We start from the raw sequence: 19,417 nt of genomic DNA, 5'->3' as shown, positions 1-19,417 counted from the left end.
ATGACATACACATTGGGCCTTTCACTTTGGTTTCCCATGGCTTTTGAAGAAACAAACTTCTCTTTGTTCTCCCCGACATATAAATGACTGCATATGATATCCAAAAATTAAGAAAATTTTAGAATTTCGATACAATCATCCTACATACATGCGCAATGGCCTTCTGGGACTATCAGTTAATTTTTCATCATCTTTCCCTTCAATTGTAAATTTTCAGCACTACACTGTCCAAAACAAGTTGCAATCCAACAGAATATTTTCGTTATCAAACTGCCTAAAATCACGTGCTCCTTTTGGTCAGGACATTGCATATCCACAAGACTACATATATTGCCAGATTGCCTGATGTCATCTAGTCGTGCCCTTTTTTTTTTATTTTTATTTTTTTTTTTTTTTTTTTTTTTTTTTTTTTTTTTTGAGTCGTCGTCGTCATTTCCTATAAAGATTTGGCAAAAAGGAATAAATAAATAAAGTGAAAGTTACCCATCGTGCTTTACATTTTTCATCATATATAATGATTTGAAAGCTGACTACAAAATGAATGGCAATTTGAAAGGTGGGACATGCACCCCAGGGTGGCCAAGTCCAAGAAAGAACTTCCAACTCAGTAACGGCAGTGGACCGACAACAATGGAATACTACAGATAAGAGCTCAAAATATTTATTTTCTTTCTTTTGGTAAAAGATAAAGCTCATCATCAAATGAGTAACTGTTTTCTGATCTTTTCTACAGCCACCAAATCAACTGAATGAACAAAAAAAAAACACAATTGGTCACGTTCTGACTGTATCTTACAAGAACTTGCAACTGCGTCCGTCTGCAGCTTTCCTCAAATATCTTTTTCTGCCTCATACGGGCACCCGTCTGCCCCGATACCTGTCAAAGAACTGCATGAAGAAAAAAATATATGTATTTAGTTCAAAATACACTTGGATATTAAAATTTGGTTCAACCTGCAAAAGTGAACAGTGGAGAGATTTGAGCCACGTGAACTTTAGTAATTCTTTTCCACCTATTAGAGTACATGCATAGCTTAAATGGAATTCATATACCACCATTTTGTGTGTGGGCATTGAATGCGGCAATTCTCCAATGATTTTCCGCCATTTTCGAGGGTCCTAAGGGTTGTGTGTCTCCATAGTCAGTGTTGTGTCAATGAACTCCCACGCAAAAGCAACTCCCGCTCCCCCAAAAAGAAGTGCTAAAACACACTAATAACCAAGTAAATGAATAATGTAGATGACAAGAACTTTACTATATGCATGGATGATACCCAGAGCTGTGAACCTTAAGAGCATATGAGATTCTATGGAGCTTCTATCTCAAGTTAAAATTCCTTAAATATGCTGCTGATGGCTCTGATCCACGATGTTAAAATTCCTGTCCCCACTACATCTCTTAATTCTAAGCACACACTATCATCTCTTCAAATATATTGACGAAGGTCCCATGTACGCCTGTTCCTTTTACCTTATATTTCTCCATCCTTTGTCGCATAGACTGGCTAGTTTAATAGCAGGCGTCACTGGGCCCATCCTTGGCTAAACTAAAGCCAAGCTTGCTCTAAACCCAGAATGGGCTAGGAAATAATTTGAACGAAACCTCCTCCAGCCCTATTAAACGCTACATCACATCACAGATCCCAAGGACTCCCACCTTCGTGATTTTGGTCTGTTTCTTTCTCTTTTTCCTATTTTCTGTAAGGTTTCTGTAATCCTGTTAAAACAGGGGCAGAAGGCACAGGGGCTGCTTAGGTTTCCATCTGTACAAATATTTGTAAAACAAAATTAACGTAATTGTCTACAATGTATGTGGAAACCCTTCTGAAACCCCTATCCTGAAAGCATCCCAAACAAATCATTAGAAATGCCAGGCCCATCACTCACAGGACCTGGCACCTTACCCAAGTAACCTGCCTAGCTTAACTCCATTGGTCTGGTATGCAGTAAAACACCTTAAATGATCTTCTTTCCTGACCTTTTAGCGTAAGATGGCTAATTTAACAAAGGGGTAACCCCCCTAATATACAAGAAGTATACAAGAGAAGTATACCTTAAAATTCTCTCTTCTTTCTTGCTTTAAAATTTTCTTATCAAGTAATAAAACTTCATTGAAAAACAAAGGGGTGTAACCCTAATACACAATAAGTATACAAGAGATACACAGAAGATAAGGAAAAATAATAATAATACCAATAAAAAAGACAAAAGAAAAGGTTATGGCCTAAAATCACAAAGAACTAAAAATTCCAAACCAGTAAGAACTAAAAAAAAAACCCCAATAGTTTTTTTTTTTTTTTTTAAGTAATCAAGATATCATTAAAAGTGTAAGGCTCCCCTAAATACACAAAAAGTATACAAGAAAAAACAGCTAACTAGAAGAAGAAAAAAGAACAAAAAAATCATGAAAACTTAGGACCAAAGAAGAAATATAAGCAGCTGTCCACAAATAAAGAGTATTGAAGTAAAAATACTTAAGCTCCTTCATCGTCCTCTTGTGATCTTCAAAACTCCTATTATTCATTCCCTCCAAATACACCATAAACCCAATACTTGTTGGAATCCAAACCTAATGCCTTCCAATTGTGTCCATTACTGTTAAACTTTCCTTGCTTATACAACAATATAACTCTTTTCTAGTATGAATCCACAAATGTCCCCTGGACATAGCCTGACACAGGGAGTCATCTGATTGCTTGTCTCCAATCTCGATGATTTGGAGCTCCTTGATGTTGAAGCAAGGCCCAGCAATACATGATTAAGGAACAAAGATATTCTCTACGCCTATCCAAACCACTAAAAACTTCTGTTCCCCAAAGCTTCTATTGTAATAGATCAATCATTGATCATTATTTCATGCATCCTGGATGGTAACTTTCCACTTGTTTGTTTCTGATCTACCTCCCTTATAAAAAAGAAATTGCTCCCATAGGATAATCATGAATCCAAGTAATAAAAATAGTGATTTTTTTTTATGACACTGGTTCAATAAAATCCACTATGCTTGCAACAACAATACGATATGTTTTAGTGGAAGAAGGGGAGAGGCAAGGGAAGGTTTATTGGATCAAGATAAAATGAATTAGAAATGGACAACAGGCTTGACTTAATTATAGGTAGGGAAAAAAATAAAGGCAAAACAAATTATTGTTTCCATTCTTACCACAGCTTGAAAACATGTATATATAGATAGTATCCATGAGGAGCATATAAAAACAGTCCATCTGAGCAAGAAAAAACCACTCCAATGTGGCTGAAACTTTTATATTTGATGATTAAAAGAAAGCAGTGTTTTTCGCAATCCATAAGAACCTTTACTATCTTCTTTTCTAATTACAATCTGCAGCCCAGTTAGTAAAGCAAGGATGCATATGTAAACAACAGAATACCACCAGCCTAGTTAGTAAAGCTAGAAGAGTTATCGACTTATTTGCATGTTGGTGGAAGGCTGGAAGGCCAAAGAGTGCTGCGATTTAGAAAATGGTGCCAATTTGCATCATTTGGTATGTTTGGAAGGAGAAAAATTTTAGGTGTTTCAAAGACTTGGAGAATTCCTTAGAGGATATTGTAGCCTCGTTCCTTAATATGTTGTATCTATGGATGGTGGCCTTTTTGTCACCCTTGTCGATTAGCTTTTCTAATTTTCTTGTTCGTTTTTCTTTGCCTTTTTAGGCATTTCCTTGTGTATACTTTCAGTGTACTTAAGGGACGCCTTACGCTTTCAATAAAAAAAAAATTTACTTATCAAAAAAAGAAAAAGGCTAAGAGAAAATGATTGGTTTTCAGTAGTATTTATTATGTTCTGTTACTCATTTTCAATCCATCAACACAATTAGACTTGCATCCCGGATCCTTTTACAACACTGACCCACACACTTCATGGCCACTAAACACCAACTCTTCACAAGTAACTAGGGATATTGAACCCAACCACTTTAAAGGACCACAAAAACCAAATAAATAGCAATTCAATCATTATAATAAAAGTATTAAACTAGCTCTTGAAATAATAAACCCAGCAAACGAGTGCTTACGTAGAACTTACCTGTTGGTAATTTAAATAATTTGCTAATATCTGGTAACTTGCTACTACTTTACTCCTAAATACTATTATGAACATCCAAAATGACTAGAGTTACTCCAAAGTCTTTCTAATGTCTAAATAGGCTTCTATGAGACTATTTATTTCCTTCTTGCCTATATGAGCTTTCACAAGTACTAAAATCTAGCAAACAATCCATGAACAAATTCTTACAGTTTAACATTTGAGACAAATAGCAATAAAATGAAACTTTAAGTTCCAAAATAAACATACCGATCTGATATATGGCTGTTGGAACAACCAACCGAGAATAGGTATCTTTTGCAGAAAAACCGCAAGTGTTGGCCAGAACCCACTGCAAAATATGTTCCAGTAACAATTAAAATGTGTAATTACAAAGATCACTGCAACAATCATGAATGTAAGAATCCTACAGACCTGAAGAGTACAATGAATCCATATGCCTCCAAAATCATGCCCAAAATAGGCCATCCTATGACAACAAAGAAGAAGCCAACACCAAAAGAAATTGTTCCCTGTACAATCAGAAAAAGAAAAAACAGAACTGGTGAAAAGACATGAAGCAATGCACGAAACACTGCATATGTCTGTGTCTGCATGTGAGTGCATCTGTGTGTGTGTGTGTGTGTGTGTGTGTGTGTGTGTGTGAGAGAGAGAGAGAGAGAGAGAGAGAGTAAATAGGTTAAACCTTGAAATTTTGGCGTTTCATGAAGAACTGCATGGAAGACTTCAGTCCAATGGTCAGAGTCACCCCTGAGAAGAAGAGTATCTGATTAAGTACACACAAAAGTAAGTAAGTGTTAAACATGTATCATCTCAACAACAAGCATATGCGATATTTAAAGATTAAAAAAAAAAAAAAAAAGGAACCTGAGCAAGCAAAAACCAAGAATAAGGCACTTACATTTCCCATGGCAAGTAATCCCTTGTCAAAAAAGAAGATGATCCCCAGGAATGAGAAAAATATGCCAAATCCTGTCAATCCTAGTCCAATCTCTGTTTCCAATTCACAATTGCCAAGTATCAGGGGTGAACCGATTTCAATAAATTGAAAAGGAAAATACCAGTACCAATATATATAATTCAGATAGAAGTCCCAAAATTACATCGAAATAGCATCAACATGAAGCAGCAACACACAAAACTCAATATGACGCAAGTTTCAAGGATACATTCATGTATATTATATGTCTGAGCTAGAATCACATAAATCCAAGCAATTTTTCTCGGCTCCAAGCACTTCTAATAAGTTCCCATAGTAATGTTACCCTATATCAAATCAGATTCCATTCCTTTGTCTCTTAGTACCCAATTATATGAAAGGTCTAGCAGTGTAGGAAAGTTAGATGTCTTGGCAACCATAATCAAAATCAAGTAACTTGACTCCTACTACAATTCATCATCATTCTAATCTTAGTCTGGGGCCTCTAGGCAGAAACATAGAAACTCACATGTGACTCACATTTAGTCAAGCACATCCGGACATTATAAAACACTAAACCAATTTCTGTCTGAAAAGACCTAAACTCCTCAAAGTATTTGCACATTATTCTCTGTGCCTAGAATGCAACAAGGTCTGCCACTTAAAGACAGACCAATAATTACCGCCAATTGTCTCTAGACTAACTGTCATCTTCTAGCTCCATAAGCAAGGGTCAGATAGAAGGTCACAGGTTCAAGAAACACCAATAATTGTTGCCAATGGTCTCTGTAAAACATGGCAACTTCTTAACCCGTAAGCAAGGAGTGGATGGAAAGGTCACGAGTTCAATCCTGTGCACGTGTGAGTTGTGTTTACCTTTAAAGTGTCTAAATGACATGAAGAAAACCACATCAAAAGAGGTCAACGAAGTTGTAGCTACTGCTTAAAACTCAAGATAGAATGTCATATTTTAGTCGATGCACCATGTACATATTTATCAATAATGAAAAACATCATAAAGCCAGTTGTCAAAGGTCATAACAATAGAGAAACGATCCTGAGCATCTGTTTCATACTAGCACCAACTCAATACTGAAAATAAAACTTAAGAAAGGTAGGTACAGTAGTATAATAAACCTTCTTAATCAAAGTTTTAAGCTACCCCTTCTCGAATGTTCTAATAATCTTAATCCAAACCTATTATTGCCTACTGATAAACAGAGGCAGGAATGAAAGAAACAGCAGTACAGGTCATTTCCACATTAAAAAAAAAATCGAACGCAATTAAAATAGCAATGCTATTGTCAAAAAGTGACAAAGAAACGGAATCATATCAATTTTCACTCACTCTTGCGGTCATTCATCTCAAAGGAAACCATATCTTCAACGACTCAGAAATGCCTCGCCTCCACTGCACCACAAACAAGAAAAATTAGACTCAACGAAGGAAAACACCAAATAGAGATATCAAATTGAAAGAAAAAAACTCGATCTAGGGTTTAGTTTCGAAACTTTGAATTCATAAGATCTGGATATAATAGCACCACCTTGGTGAATCTGAAGAAAAGCGAACTCAAGTTGACAGCGGAGATCCTACGAGGACCTAGAAATCAGATATTTGAATCGAACAAGTCGTCAAAGCAGAGATTTATTAGAGCGTAAAAATCTGTTTGGTTGCAGAGAGAGAGAGAGAGAGAAAAAGAAAGTGAAAATCGAGCCCTAAGTTTCCTCTTCCTTTCGTATATGTATAGCCCTAAGTTTCCTCTTCCTTTCGTATATGTTTCTCGGCAAATAAATGGGAAAGATCAAGTAATTGCAGAGAGGGGGGGAGAGAGAACCCGTGAGTCTGAAGCTGAGACAGAGAGCGCAAGTGCAGAAATGCCTGAAATGAGAATGAGAGAGACAGAGAGAGAGAGAGAGAGAGAAGCGCGTGATGAACACGAATTGTATATTTCGGTTTTGGAAATTAATATATTGCGAAATTAATATTGTGACTTATGACCAAATTTGTTCACGCCTAGTGACGTTGTTTAACCAATGACAAATAAGTTCAAAAATAAAAATTTTCAAATCACGTTAGTTAAGTATTTTTCTATTTACGATTTGAAAATAAAAATTTTTAAATGTAATTTTTTAAAAATTGCAGTTAAGTTTTAGCTAAAACTAATGTTTAGCCTTTTTAAGGTCATGTGTTTTAAAAAATGCACATATTGTATACGATTTGAAAATGCATATTTTTTTACATTTTTTAAATCACAATTTTTAGAAAAAAACATACTTCTAAACCTTATATTTTCTACAATTTGGTTTAAAAATCATGCTTTTATTATGTGAAAATCGTAATGTCAAACACACTTTTAGTGTATTGGGTTTTTTTTTTTTTTTTTTAAAGAAGATTTTAGCCGTATAAAAGAAAGAAAAATGTTTTTGGTTTTAATATCATGTTTTTAAGGAAAAATCAATATTCCATAAAGTTCTTAAGAAAGAGACTAGACAAAATAGGGTTCCCTTCCTTTGATGTGCCACCCATGATGCCATCATAGTCATGGATGGCGTCAATCGCCACTAACGTCAGCACAGTGAGGCTTTTGCGCCCACGATAACGTTAGCATAGTCATAGATCATGCAAGAAAGTGTCTCTCCAGTTTAGTTTTGTTAATCAAGTAAAGATTTTAAAGATTTTGTAAAAAGCTTTAGAAAGTGTTTTATGAAAAGAATTAGTAGCATGCAAGTCTAGTAGCAAGTCAATGAATAGAGTAGCCACAAAAAGATAGGGGTTCTGTCCTTGCATGCGTCACTTATGATGTCAGCATAACGAGGCTCGCGTGCCACCCATAGCATCAACATAGTCATGGTTGTATGCTACCTTTCGCATCAACATAATTAAGGTTGGGCAAGGATGTGTTTCCAAATCAGTACAGTATTCCCACGACATCAACAAAGTCATGGTTGGGTGCCGCCCTAGACGTCAGCATAGTTAGGGTTGTGCAAGTATGTGTTTCCCAATTAGTTCAGTATTACCACGGCACCAATATAGTAGTGGTCAAGTGTGGCCCTTGACGTTAGCATAGGTGGCATTGTGCAAGTATGTTATTCTTAGTTAGTTTAGTATTACCATGACGTTAAGATAATCACAATCAGGTGCCACCCTAGACGTCAGCATAGTTGAGGGCAAGTAAGGATGTCTTTCCCGTAAAGTTTAGTGTGACTCATGGCGTCAACATAGTTATGGTTGCAAAACAAGAGCATTTTGAGTTAGAAACATTTTCAGCATTTTAATCAATGCCAGAACCTAGAAAGTTCAATATTAATTTATTATGTGCAGCATTTCAAGAACGTCTTCAGCAGTTATTATGCAAAGCATTTCAGAACAACTAATATGTGTCAGTTTAGTTTTCAGCATTCTTTAAGCAAAGCAGTAATTCCATCATGCTAGTTTTCAATTTTAAAGATGAAAACCCTCTCTAATTACATTTCAAAGAATAGAGAAATTCAGATTGTTGTTGTATTATACTCTTGATAACTTAGGACAATAATGTTTTCTGTTTAACAAGGAGAGTTTTTTTATACATGGAGGCTTTGTTTATTGAGCGTGGACATACAATTTCACCAGCAAAGCTTTGTTTTACAGAGTAGGAGGTCGGCTCGACCCTTGGGGTTTCCTTTTGGCTTGTACAGTTTTAGATCCAGTCGAGTGTAGCGTTATCCTGATCAGGTCTATTTGGATGACATATGTGCCTTTTGCTATTGGATGACGATGTGGGAGGGGGTTGTGCGAGAGATTGTAAGGGAATTATTTTTTTACGGGCCTTTTGTATATGGTAGTAGTGTACATTGCCACATATTATGGTGCGTTTGACATTGCGATTTCGTAGACAATAAATGCAATTTTAAACTAAATCGCAGAATATAAATCGTTTGGAAATTGCGTTTTTAAAAATTGCTCTTTGAAAATGTAAAAAATCTGTCTTTTCAAATCGCAGGTAAGATGATGCTTTTTTAAAAATACATAATTTTTAAAGGCTAATTTGTTATTTTAAAAGCTATACTGCAATTTTGCCAAACGCTTAACTGCATTTTTAAAAATTATTTTTTCTAAATTGCACTTTTTTAAATCTCAAACTTAAGCGGACTCTTAAGATATGTAGTTTGGACAAGAGACACTTCATGTTGTAGAGCTATGGTGATCTATTATGGTTAAGTAACATGTGTCTTATTATATGTGAGAAGTATATATTTTTTTAATATCATTAATAAGAAAGCATGTGTTTCACACATGTTTTAATAACACGTGTCACTTTATTAGATTGATTTGTAAGAATTGGCTACAAATCAGTCTATAGCTAATTTTTGTCGTGTTTTAAGTGATTGACATAGAAAGTCACTTAAAACACGTTATATCAATTAATGTTAAATAAATATAAAGGGTAACATTAGTCAATAAAGAAAATGAAGAAACAAGATTTTAAAGAGGGAGTCTCGTAATATATATATATATATATATATATATATATATATATATATATATATATATATATATATATATATATATATATATATATATATATATATATATATATATTTATCTCCATAACGAGTAATTTTACATGTACATTAAGTGTCCATAAAAAAAGAAGGTGGCTTTTAAAACCACAATTTAATCAAAATCATCATTTGATCAATCACATACCCAATAATAATTTTAAAAATAACATAATTTTTTATGAATACTTGATAGACACTTAAAATTGTAGAATTACTCCTCCATAAGGGGCATTGATATTGAAAGAAATAGTACATTTTATGTTTGTTAAAACCTTTGTTTTCCATCTTTTGTTTTTATCAAAATAAAGATATCAACAAACAACCAAATAAAAAAAATAGTTTTTTTTCACTTTTATACCACACAAAAAACACTTTTTTCAAGAAAAAAAAAAAGAAAAAAAAAAGAAAGGAAAAGAAAAGCACTTTAAAAATATATTAACAAACATACCAACCTTTTCGGCCATCACAATCTTCAACAATTCTCAAGATATTATATCATGTATAATTTCTTTAAGTGCTTACCATTTATTTCAAATTAAATAGTTGAAATTTCACCGCATCATTATTTATCATTTTTATTAATACAATATTTATTATATTTTTAAAATAATAAATACCAATATAAAAAAAAAAAAGCAAGGAAGAACTTCACAAAAGGTTTATCATTTTTATTAATACAATATTTATTACATTTTTAAAATAATAAATACCAATATAAAAAAAAAAATGTAAGGAAGAAGTTCACAAAATGGTATCGAATTATACGTCATTTTAAGATAAGGGTACTGAACTAACAAACGTTTCAAACAGAGGTATCAAAGTTTCCAAACGTCTCACTTAAATGTATTCCGTTAGAATTTGCTGTTAAATTATGACGGAATACCTAAAATACCCATAATTTTTTTAGGAAAAAAAATGTTAGGATCTAGATATAAGTCAGAATTTAACAGAATTTGTAAAAATACCTATGCCTAAATCTTTGAAAATTTTTTTTTATTTTTTTTTTAAAAAAAAATAGAGTAATATTTTGAGAATTTTTACAGGATTTAACAACAAATCTTAACGGAGTACCCTTAAGTGAAACGTTTGGAAACTTGGATACCCAAATTTGAGACATTTGCTAGTTCAGTACCCTTATTTCAAAATGACATATATTTCGATACATTTTTATGAAGTTATCCCTTTAATTTAAAACATGTTAAAATTTTTAATGAATTGGAATGTAGGGGTACTGCACGGATTTGATCCTCTCCGTTGGTTTAAACCGGAGAAGAGTTGGTCTTTTATAAGTGAAGGGTAGAATTGCCTTTTTTACATTTTATTTGATAATTCAGCAGCCGAAGAGGAGTCGATCCTTTATAAGTGAAGGGTAGAATTGCCTTTTTACATTTTATTTGATAATTCTGCCATCCACTATTAAAGGATAGGCGGAGAGGATCCGTTTCCAGTACTTCATAGTTCATACCTGTTTGATTGCGTATAGGAGACTGTAATTAGAAGTTGGAACTTATTAGAACCTAGAACCATATTCCTTGCATCACCTTAACGGCGTCGTTTTGCATAAACAGCACATAGAGAGCAATGATCTTACCATTGGCATGTATCACTATGTAAATCTCACTCTGCTAATTTCGCTCGGTTCACGGCTCCTTGCCTTCCCTTCCTGTGGTAAAAGAAAACCTAATTTTGCTCGGTTCATGCGATCACTTGGATTGCAGTTTAAATCTCCAACATTATCCATCGGGTTCCAACCATTACGAGCCGTTGATTCCTCTGAAAATCACTGGTCAACTATATGTCCATGGTTCGTCTTCTCTCCTCTGCTTGATTTTCCCGATTGGTATGCAAATTTCTTTCTCTGTGGGACACTAACCTCTTAGAAGCTTTTATTGCATTTTTTTTAATTTAATTTAATTTTATATATATATATATATTTTTTAATTTTGAACAATAATTTTACTTCAAATTTGATGCGAATTTGAGGATTAATTTCCGTTATTTATTTATTTTTATCCTAATATGCCGAAAATCGGGTGTACGGTTTTTAAAATTCTGTTTGGTTGCTCAGACATTAGAGGAAAATGAAGGGACTGTTAGAAATGAGTACTAGATTGTTTATTGTTTGCGACCCAATAGATTAGTGGATCGTAGATATCGCAAATAATATGCTATTTCGCGTTATTGAAAGGTTTGTTAATCGTGTTCCTGAAATCGAAAGGATGGCTAGGTTCTTTTCTTAAGACCGTTTTCTTTTTTTAATATATGCTCCGAGCATCAATTTCCTCACCTTGTGTTGGTTGAATACATAAAGGTGTATCTTTCATATACGTTTTAGTTATTTGGAAATTGTTGGGAAGGAGGATAATTAAGTTTCTGAATGTTGGTAGATTTTTTCTTTTTTAGATCTGGGGACCGGACACAGCGTTTTCCATGAAATCCTGAATGTTATTTTCGTTTTAATTTTCTCTGTGGTTTGGTAAGTCACTAGAAGGGAAGGGTTATTTTGCTGGTGGAACTTTGGTTTAATTTTATAAGCAGTGTTATATATGTTCTGGATGGGGGTTTCTTTTCTTTGTTCATTCCTGTGTGTTTAGTGTTTTGGTTTGACCTGAGAAACCAAAATCTAAGAGTTCGAGTTCTCCTTTGTTTTCTGTTTGTCTTGTCCACAAGCAAAATGTTATATTCATTTGTTGTTTAATCTTTGGAATTAGTGTGGTTTACTAATACTTATTTGGTTTCTGGATTGCTTTAGAGTGCTGTTTTGATTTGTTTTGGGAGTTTGAATGGGGGTTATGGAGAATATGCTGCATTCAGAGTCTCTTAGAACAGTTACATCAGTAAACGGTAGTCATTCTGAAGGAAGATTGGGAAAATCGGCAATGGAAAATGGTGATTGTTCTTTTCATACTAGTGCACCAAAGTATAAGAGGCGCAAAGTCTCCGCAGTTCGTGACTTTCCACCAATTCCTCCACGAATCCAGTCTACAGAGATGCTTGAGCGAAAAAATCTCTTGACATCAGAGGAAGAAAGAGTGGTCATTTCATCTGATCAGGAGGTGAATGGACTTGAATCTGTGAATGCTGAACCTGTAAAAATGAAGTCACCAGCTTTGGAAGCTTTGAACAATTCAGGGTTGAGTGAACCAGTAAAGGGTTTAGAGCACAATGTTTCTGCTGTTTGTGACTTTCCACTAGGATGTGGACCATTTACTCCACAAATCCAGTCTACAGAGATGCTTGAGCAAAAAACTGTTTTGACATCTGATGAGGTGAATGGACTTGAATCTGTGAATGCTAAACTGAAAGCTTTGAACAATGCAGAGTTGAGTGAACCAGTAAAGGGTTTAGAGCACAAAGTTTCTGCTGGTTGTGACTTTCCACCAGTATGTAGACCATTTGCTCCACAAATCCAGTCTACAGAGATGCTTGAGCAAAAAAAAAATGTTTTGACCTCAAAGGAAGAAAAAGTGGTCATTTCATCTGATGAAGTGAATGGACTTGAATCTGTGAATGTTGAACCTGTAAAAATGCAGTCACCACCTTTGGATGCTTTGAACAATGCAGGGTTGAGTGAACCTGTAAAGGGTTTAGAGCACAAAGTTTCTGATGTTCGTGACTTTCCACCAGTATGTGGACCATTTGCTCCACGAATCCAGTCTACAGAGATGCTTGAGCAAAAAAAAAATATTTTGACATCAAATGAAGAAAAAGTGGTTGTGTCATCTGATGAGGTGAATAGACTTGAATATGTTAATGCTGTAAAAATTCAGTCACCAACTTTGGAAGCTTTGAACAATGCCGGGTTGAGTGAACCAGTAAAGGGTTTAGAGCACAAAGTGTCTACTGTTTGTGACTTTCCACTAGTATGTGGACCATTTGCTCCACAAATCCAGTCTACAGAGATGCCTGAGCAAAAAAATGTTTTGACATCAAAAGAAGAAAAAGTAGTCGTTTCATCTGATGAGGTGAATGGACTTGAATCTGTGAATGCTGAACCTGTAAAAATGCAGTCACTAGCTTTGGAAGCTTTGAACAATGCAGGGTTGAGTGAACCTGTAAAGGGTTTAGAAGACACAGCCTGTGATTTGTCAAAGGATTTACATTTGGTGGGTGCTTCTGCTTCAAAGAAAGAGATGTTTTTGCCTAGTGGTTCTAAATGCTGGTCACCATCTGGTGGTCCCAATGACAATGGTTTGAGGAAGACTATGGCCAAAAAGTATCCTCCACGAAGAAAAGTTTCAGCCATCAGAGACTTCCCTCCCTTGTTTGGAAGGAACGCCCCACATCTCAGTAAGGTAGAGACTGTGAAAGTGCTTGCTTCTCTGAAGAACAAGAGTTTGGGTCAAGGTAATTCTGATATGGGTGACAAGCCGCCATTTGAAGAGACTGAAAAAACTGACTTGAAGCGAATGGGAGAGGATGTTCAAAATACAGATGCACAGAAGAGAAAATTTCAGGGGAATGTTTCTGTGAAAATTGGGGACAGAGTTGGAGCTGAATCTGATGGGCGTGCTACTAAAAAAATCAGGAAGCAAAATGGATATGAAAGGTCTTTTGAGATGAAGGTGGACCAGGAGCCTGTGTTGGACAGGGTCGTAGTGCTAGGTCTGATGGCTGCTCCAAATTGTCCTTGGAGGAATGGGAAAGGGGCCTATAAACCATACCCAACTGGCATTGCAAATGAAGGTAAAGGAAAGAAATATAGTTTTCTACAGCCTGGGAAACATAAATCTGCTGTCAGGACAAAGGATGAAGCGAAAGTTTCTGGAGTAAAGTCTAAGAAAAAGAACTCATCTGTTTCAAGAAACACCGCTAATCAAGGTATGGGTCAAATTGTTGTTAGGGATAAGGAGGATTCTCCTAAGGAGGATTCTCCTAAGAATGATGATGAATATTTAGACTTTCATATGGCTCCAGGACCACGTAGTTTTGGTGTAAACCTTCCACCCATTGGAATAAGTGGTCAAAGTCACAACAGTGATGCAATTACTCGAAACAAAGTGAGGGAGACACTGCGTCTGTTCCAAGCTGTCTGTAGGAAGCTTTTGCAGGAAGAAGAAGCAAAGCCAAAGGAACGAGAAAAAGGTAATAGAAGGGTTGATCAAAAAGCATCAAAGATTCTTAAGGATAAAAATAAATTTGTTAACAATGGCGAAAAAATCTTGGGATCTGTCCCAGGTGTTGAAGTTGGTGATGAGTTTCATTACAGGATTGAGCTTAATATTATTGGCCTTCATCGCCCGAGTATGGCTGGAATAGATTTTATGAAGCATGGTGGGGAGATCCTTGCAATTAGTGTTGTGTCATCTGGGGGCTATGATGATGATTGGGATAATTCAGATTCCTTGACATATATGGGCCAGGGAGGAAATGTGATGAATACTGATAAAGAACCTGAAGATCAGAAACTTGAACGGGGAAACCTTGCTTTGAAGAATAGCATGCATAAAAGGAATCCTGTTAGGGTGATCCGTGGCTCTGAGTCTTCAAATGGAAAAACATATATCTATGATGGGCTATATCTGGTGGAGAAATATTGGCAGGATTTGGGGCCACATGGTAAACTAGTTTTCAAGTTTCAGTTGGACAGAATTCCAGGTCAACCAGAGCTCGCTTGGAAAGAAGTCAAAAAGTCCAAGAAATTCAAAATTAGGGAGGGTCTCTGCGTGGATGATATCTCACAAGGGATAGAGTCAACTCCCATTTGTGTTGTGAACACCATAGATGATGAGAAACCTGCACCATTTAAATACATTACTAGCATGATATATCCTCATTGGTGCCGCCCTGTCTCTCCTAAGGGCTGTGACTGTATTAATGGATGCTCGGATTCTGAGAAATGTTCCTGTGCTGTCAAGAATGGAGGAGAAATCCCATTTAACTATAATGGGGCTATAGTTGAAGCAAAGCCCCTCGTCTATGAGTGTGGTCCTTCTTGCAAGTGCCCTTCTACATGCCATAATAGAGTCAGCCAGCAAGGTATCAAATTTCAGCTTGAAATTTTTAAAACCAAATCAAGGGGATGGGGTGTGAGATCCCTTAATTCGATTCCTTCAGGAAGTTTTATTTGTGAGTATATCGGAGAGCTCCTTGAAGATAAGGAGGCTGAACGAAGAACCGGCAATGATGAGTATTTGTTTGATATTGGGAATAACTACAATGACAGTTCTCTTTGGGATGGACTCTCATCCCTTATGCCTGATGTGCAGGCAACTTCCTGTGAAGTTGTGGAGGATGGTGGCTTCACCATTGATGCAGCGCAGTATGGCAATGTGGGGAGATTCATCAACCACAGTTGTTCTCCCAATTTGTATGCACAAAATGTCCTATACGATCATGAGGACAATAGGATTCCTCACATAATGCTCTTTGCCGCTGAAAACATTCCTCCGTTGCAAGAGCTGACTTACCATTACAATTACATGATAGATCAGGTTCGTGATTCAAATGGCAATATTAAAAAGAAGAGTTGCTTTTGTGGTTCTATAGAGTGCACCGGCAGGATGTATTGAGGTAGAGTAAGAAGAGAAGGTCAGATTTAAGGTGAAGAGGTAATTTTCTTGCTTTTCTATTTGTAAATTACGTAATGTTTTTAGTTTTATTTCTGTTCTTGCTCAAATGCTCGTGTAGATACAAACACACTATTAAGTATTGAGGTCAAAATTAAGTCTCAAAGTCAACTCCCCCCTAATTTGACGCATTTGGATCCTCTCCAGTTCAAATGAACTGGAGGGGATCCAGTTAGTTGTATTTAAGGGGCAGAATTGTCCTTAAAAATGTGAAAGGACAATTCTGCCCCTAAAATACAACTGTTTTGCCACTGTTTACCACTTACGTGCAGTATCCCCCCTTCAATTTTATTAAATTGTTAAGTAAGAGGAAACTTTCAAAAGAGGCTAATGGTGATCCCGTATATATGTTTATGCAGTACTACACAAGCGCTTACACTTCTTTGAGGATTTGGAATTTATCCTTTTTTTTCATTGTAATACTTTCTCATCCATCTGGTAGGATTTGTTTCAACCGACCTGTGGATTTTAATTTTTATGATTGGTGCCTTTAGGATTTATTTACCTTTCTACAGCTGCTTCCATTTAGTTATCACTTTGCAATAATTCTAGGAAGTTACTAAATAGATATTTATTATCGATCTTGGCTTCAGAATTTTTCCACTAGTTAGAGGTACAATTAACGTCAGTTTCATATGCGTTGTTATTGTCTTTTGCAATATTTTATTGTTATCATTGTTACTTGGATGGTGCCTTTAGTATGTCTATTGCAATGAATAATCTACATAATTGAGATGGCAAATATTCTCTTTTTGAGTTGGTTCTATATGTGTAAGAAAAGTGGTGAAACAGTGGACCATTTGCTACTTCATTGGGATTTGGTGCATCTGTCTTTTGGTCTTTCCGGCCCTTTTGTAGACTTTTAGAATCTGAGCTACAATTTCTCTTTTATTTTCTTTCTATATTTTTTCTTATTTACTTATTGGGTGTAACTTTTTGATACGTCTTGTCCTGCGTACATAGACTGCATCCCCTTCACACTCTTAATCATATGCTTAGTCATTATGACTTCTATATTTCATTTTTTTAAAAGTCATTTTTATTTCTATGCTTGAAGGACTTCTCAAATCCAGTAAATATGGGCCAGGAATTATGCGAGGTAGCTGATCACATGAATTTAAATTCAACCATTGAGCACTAGTAGTCATGGACTTGGGTATGGGCACTGGCTAGTATTCTTTCTTCGTATTTAATAACAGTTCATGTCCCTCTAAAATTATTTTTTCATGCATTTATTGTGAAAGTGAAATACAATTATTTTATAGAAAAAGTGCCTTTATAATATGGTATACTTGCAGCACTTTTTGTCGCTTTAAAGGGTGAAAGTTATTGACAAAAATTATTGATCTGAGCAGTAATTCTCCTTTCACACTAAAGGGATTTGGTGGAGGAGCATGTTTGGAGGCCTAGGGGTATCTTGTTTCGAGGTACAAAAGGAATTGCAGCTTGGTGAAAGAAGTTGAGAAGAAATTATCAGAATCGGAAACCATCTGTGTTTACTATTGCACTATGCTTGCCTGGCTGTCTCATTCTTCAGAGGTTAATGATCGAGAATTGTTTGTAAAATTTTTTTGATCACGTGGACCTTACTGGGGCAGGGCCGTTCAGACCCATTCCTCGATAGTGAACTCCAAATGCACGACCCTAGAATTATTGGTAACATGTGTACATGATTTCTTGACACATGTAGCCTATGCTCCCCGTTTTGCTTTGCCGTTGTTTTGGTTCTCAAGTGCACAGTACCGAGGTACTAGCCCGAGCAATTTTGATGGAAGATAATTGAGTTGTCATATTGAGGTGGATGGTTCTTCACTATTATTGATGTCAGGAGAGCCGGCATAGAAGGGCCAGATGGCTACTTCTTGCCGTTGGGATATGGATCGACGATATGGAAAACAGAAAATTTACTGTGTTTGTTCTAATTTTCAAAATTTGTTTTTGATTGTGTTTTTTAGAAAGTGAAAATTGAGCAGTGTTGTGTGTGGGGACTATATTTGAAATTGAAAAAAGCGTTTATGAAAAGTGTTTTGACTTGATCTGGAAATAACATTTCAAAACCTAAAACATAAAATAATAATAATAATAATAATAATAATAATAAGAAGAAAAAAGGTCCTGCTGGAGGGAGGGCTCCATGGGTGGCAATGGCCATGCGAGCATTGCGAGGATGCCATACAGATTTAGCAACCATTGAGATGGTTGTCATTAGGCAAATCTATTAGACAAATATCTGATATTGGTTCCTGTTTTATGAATTTTAGAACCGGTTATCATTTCAGTAATCACACATGTTTTCAAGAAAATAAATATATATAAAAAAAAAAAAAATGTTTTGTATTTTTTGTTTTCGTAAGTGAAAACTAAAAATTAATTGGATGACTATTATCCGAAAAGGGGTTCATCTGAACAATGTTATTTATTTATTTTTTTGAGAATAATTAATTGCACACGTTTGAATGATTGAATACGTGTGGTGCCACCATGTGTATTGACTCTCTAATGTTGCCATCCTCTTTATCTTGTTGATACAACCCTTCGATGAAAATGGAAATATGGTAACATTAAACGATTTATGGGGTACTTACACCTTCCACCCTGCATGCATAAACCCCTCAAATTTCATACAGTATTTTGAAGAGATTTGATATCCATGATCTTCAAAATCTTAGACAGGAAATAAAATAGTTAGATATTAAGTGATCAATTATACATAGAATCCCAATAATTGGTGGAAACTCTATGAAACCTCAATGTTGCAAATACAGGATGCAACATGCTTATATTTTTATTTTGTTCATTGAAGGGATTGGCTACTAGTCTAGTCTCGAACAAGTATCAATAGATTTTATTTTATTTTATTTTATTTTTTTGTGTGAAAGAAAAGAAGAGAAAGGGGCTAAGGGAGGGGAACATGGAGGTTGGAATACTACTTGAAAGCGAGGAAGAAGCAGCAGTTCAAGAGCATACGAAATGATTGGAGCCATTCTCCGGTCCGAAGTCAAAGTGCTAGTGGAGAGAGCAAGCGCATGATCATTTTGGCTGTCCAGCCCAAGGAAGGGCTTTCTCCTGTAGAAGGATCGCAAGGGGAATTGATTTGGGTTCATGCATCAATGATTTCACCTTAGGGCATTTGTAATAACTGGCCGCTTAGGAGGAAAAAAATTATTTAATAGCAGTGTCAAAGTTGATCTTGAGAATGCTTTGGGGTGAAGAGAGAGATTTCCAACCTGCCAGTGCCAGATCATCCCAGCTAACTTTCTTCACTTGAGAAGCCAGGTGAAAAGAATCTGGAACCAAATATTCATACAAGGATTTGTT

General features: G+C 35.7%; 2 protein-coding genes across 7 annotated transcripts; one reads left to right on the top strand and one right to left on the bottom strand.

Moving 5' to 3' along the window:
* Window positions 1-636: 636 nt before the first annotated feature.
* On the bottom strand, window positions 637-6,936 carry LOC133851933 (vesicle transport protein GOT1-like). Of its 2 annotated transcripts, none has more exons than XM_062288574.1 (7): window positions 6,530-6,936; window positions 6,334-6,396; window positions 4,968-5,059; window positions 4,752-4,832; window positions 4,481-4,578; window positions 4,316-4,397; window positions 637-888 (listed from the first exon to the last, which is right to left on the bottom strand). In XM_062288574.1, the coding sequence occupies exons 2-7, from the start codon at window positions 6,362-6,364 to the stop codon at window positions 850-852; spliced, it is 423 nt and encodes a 140-aa protein (XP_062144558.1). In that variant the 5' UTR covers window positions 6,365-6,396; window positions 6,530-6,936; the 3' UTR covers window positions 637-849. The 2 variants fall into 2 exon arrangements, with proteins under 2 accessions (XP_062144558.1, XP_062144550.1); XM_062288566.1 differs by having other exon boundaries at window positions 6,533-6,934.
* Window positions 6,937-11,000: 4,064 nt separating this feature from the next.
* Window positions 11,001-18,121, top strand: LOC133851911 (uncharacterized). 5 transcript variants are annotated; one of them, XR_009895858.1, is made up of 4 exons: window positions 11,001-11,334; window positions 12,283-16,081; window positions 17,455-17,490; window positions 17,528-18,121. XR_009895858.1 is itself a non-coding variant. In XM_062288551.1 (3 exons), the coding sequence occupies exon 2, from the start codon at window positions 12,314-12,316 to the stop codon at window positions 16,040-16,042; it is 3,729 nt and encodes a 1,242-aa protein (XP_062144535.1). In that variant the 5' UTR covers window positions 11,001-11,334; window positions 12,283-12,313; the 3' UTR covers window positions 16,043-16,081; window positions 17,455-18,121. The 5 variants fall into 5 exon arrangements, 1 of the variants encoding a protein (XP_062144535.1); XR_009895857.1 differs by adding an exon at window positions 17,187-17,255 and having other exon boundaries at window positions 17,455-18,121; XR_009895854.1 differs by adding an exon at window positions 17,157-17,255 and having other exon boundaries at window positions 17,455-18,121.
* The last annotated feature ends 1,296 nt before the right edge of the window (window positions 18,122-19,417 follow it).

The sequence above is a fragment of the Alnus glutinosa genome, chromosome 1 (genome assembly GCF_958979055.1).
Source record: "Alnus glutinosa chromosome 1, dhAlnGlut1.1, whole genome shotgun sequence".
Lineage (NCBI taxonomy): Eukaryota > Viridiplantae > Streptophyta > Magnoliopsida > Fagales > Betulaceae > Alnus > Alnus glutinosa.
The sequence above is the reverse complement of the archived record's forward strand: the minus strand, read 5'-3'. Positions and strand labels throughout refer to the sequence as shown.

Bases quoted from the DNA above. Each gene is read 5' to 3' on its own strand.
- LOC133851911 (XM_062288551.1), top strand. From the start codon at position 12,314: ATGGGGGTTATGGAGAATATGCTGCATTCAGAGTCTCTTAGAACAGTT.
- LOC133851933 (XM_062288574.1), bottom strand. From the start codon at position 6,364: ATGGTTTCCTTTGAGATGAATGACCGCAAGA. The intron at 5,060-6,333 runs GTGAGTGAAAAT...AATTGGAAACAG, and splicing joins TGAGATGAATGACCGCAAGA to AGATTGGACTAGGATTGACA. The intron at 4,579-4,751 runs GTTTAACCTATT...CTGATTGTACAG, and splicing joins TGAAACGCCAAAATTTCAAG to GGAACAATTTCTTTTGGTGT.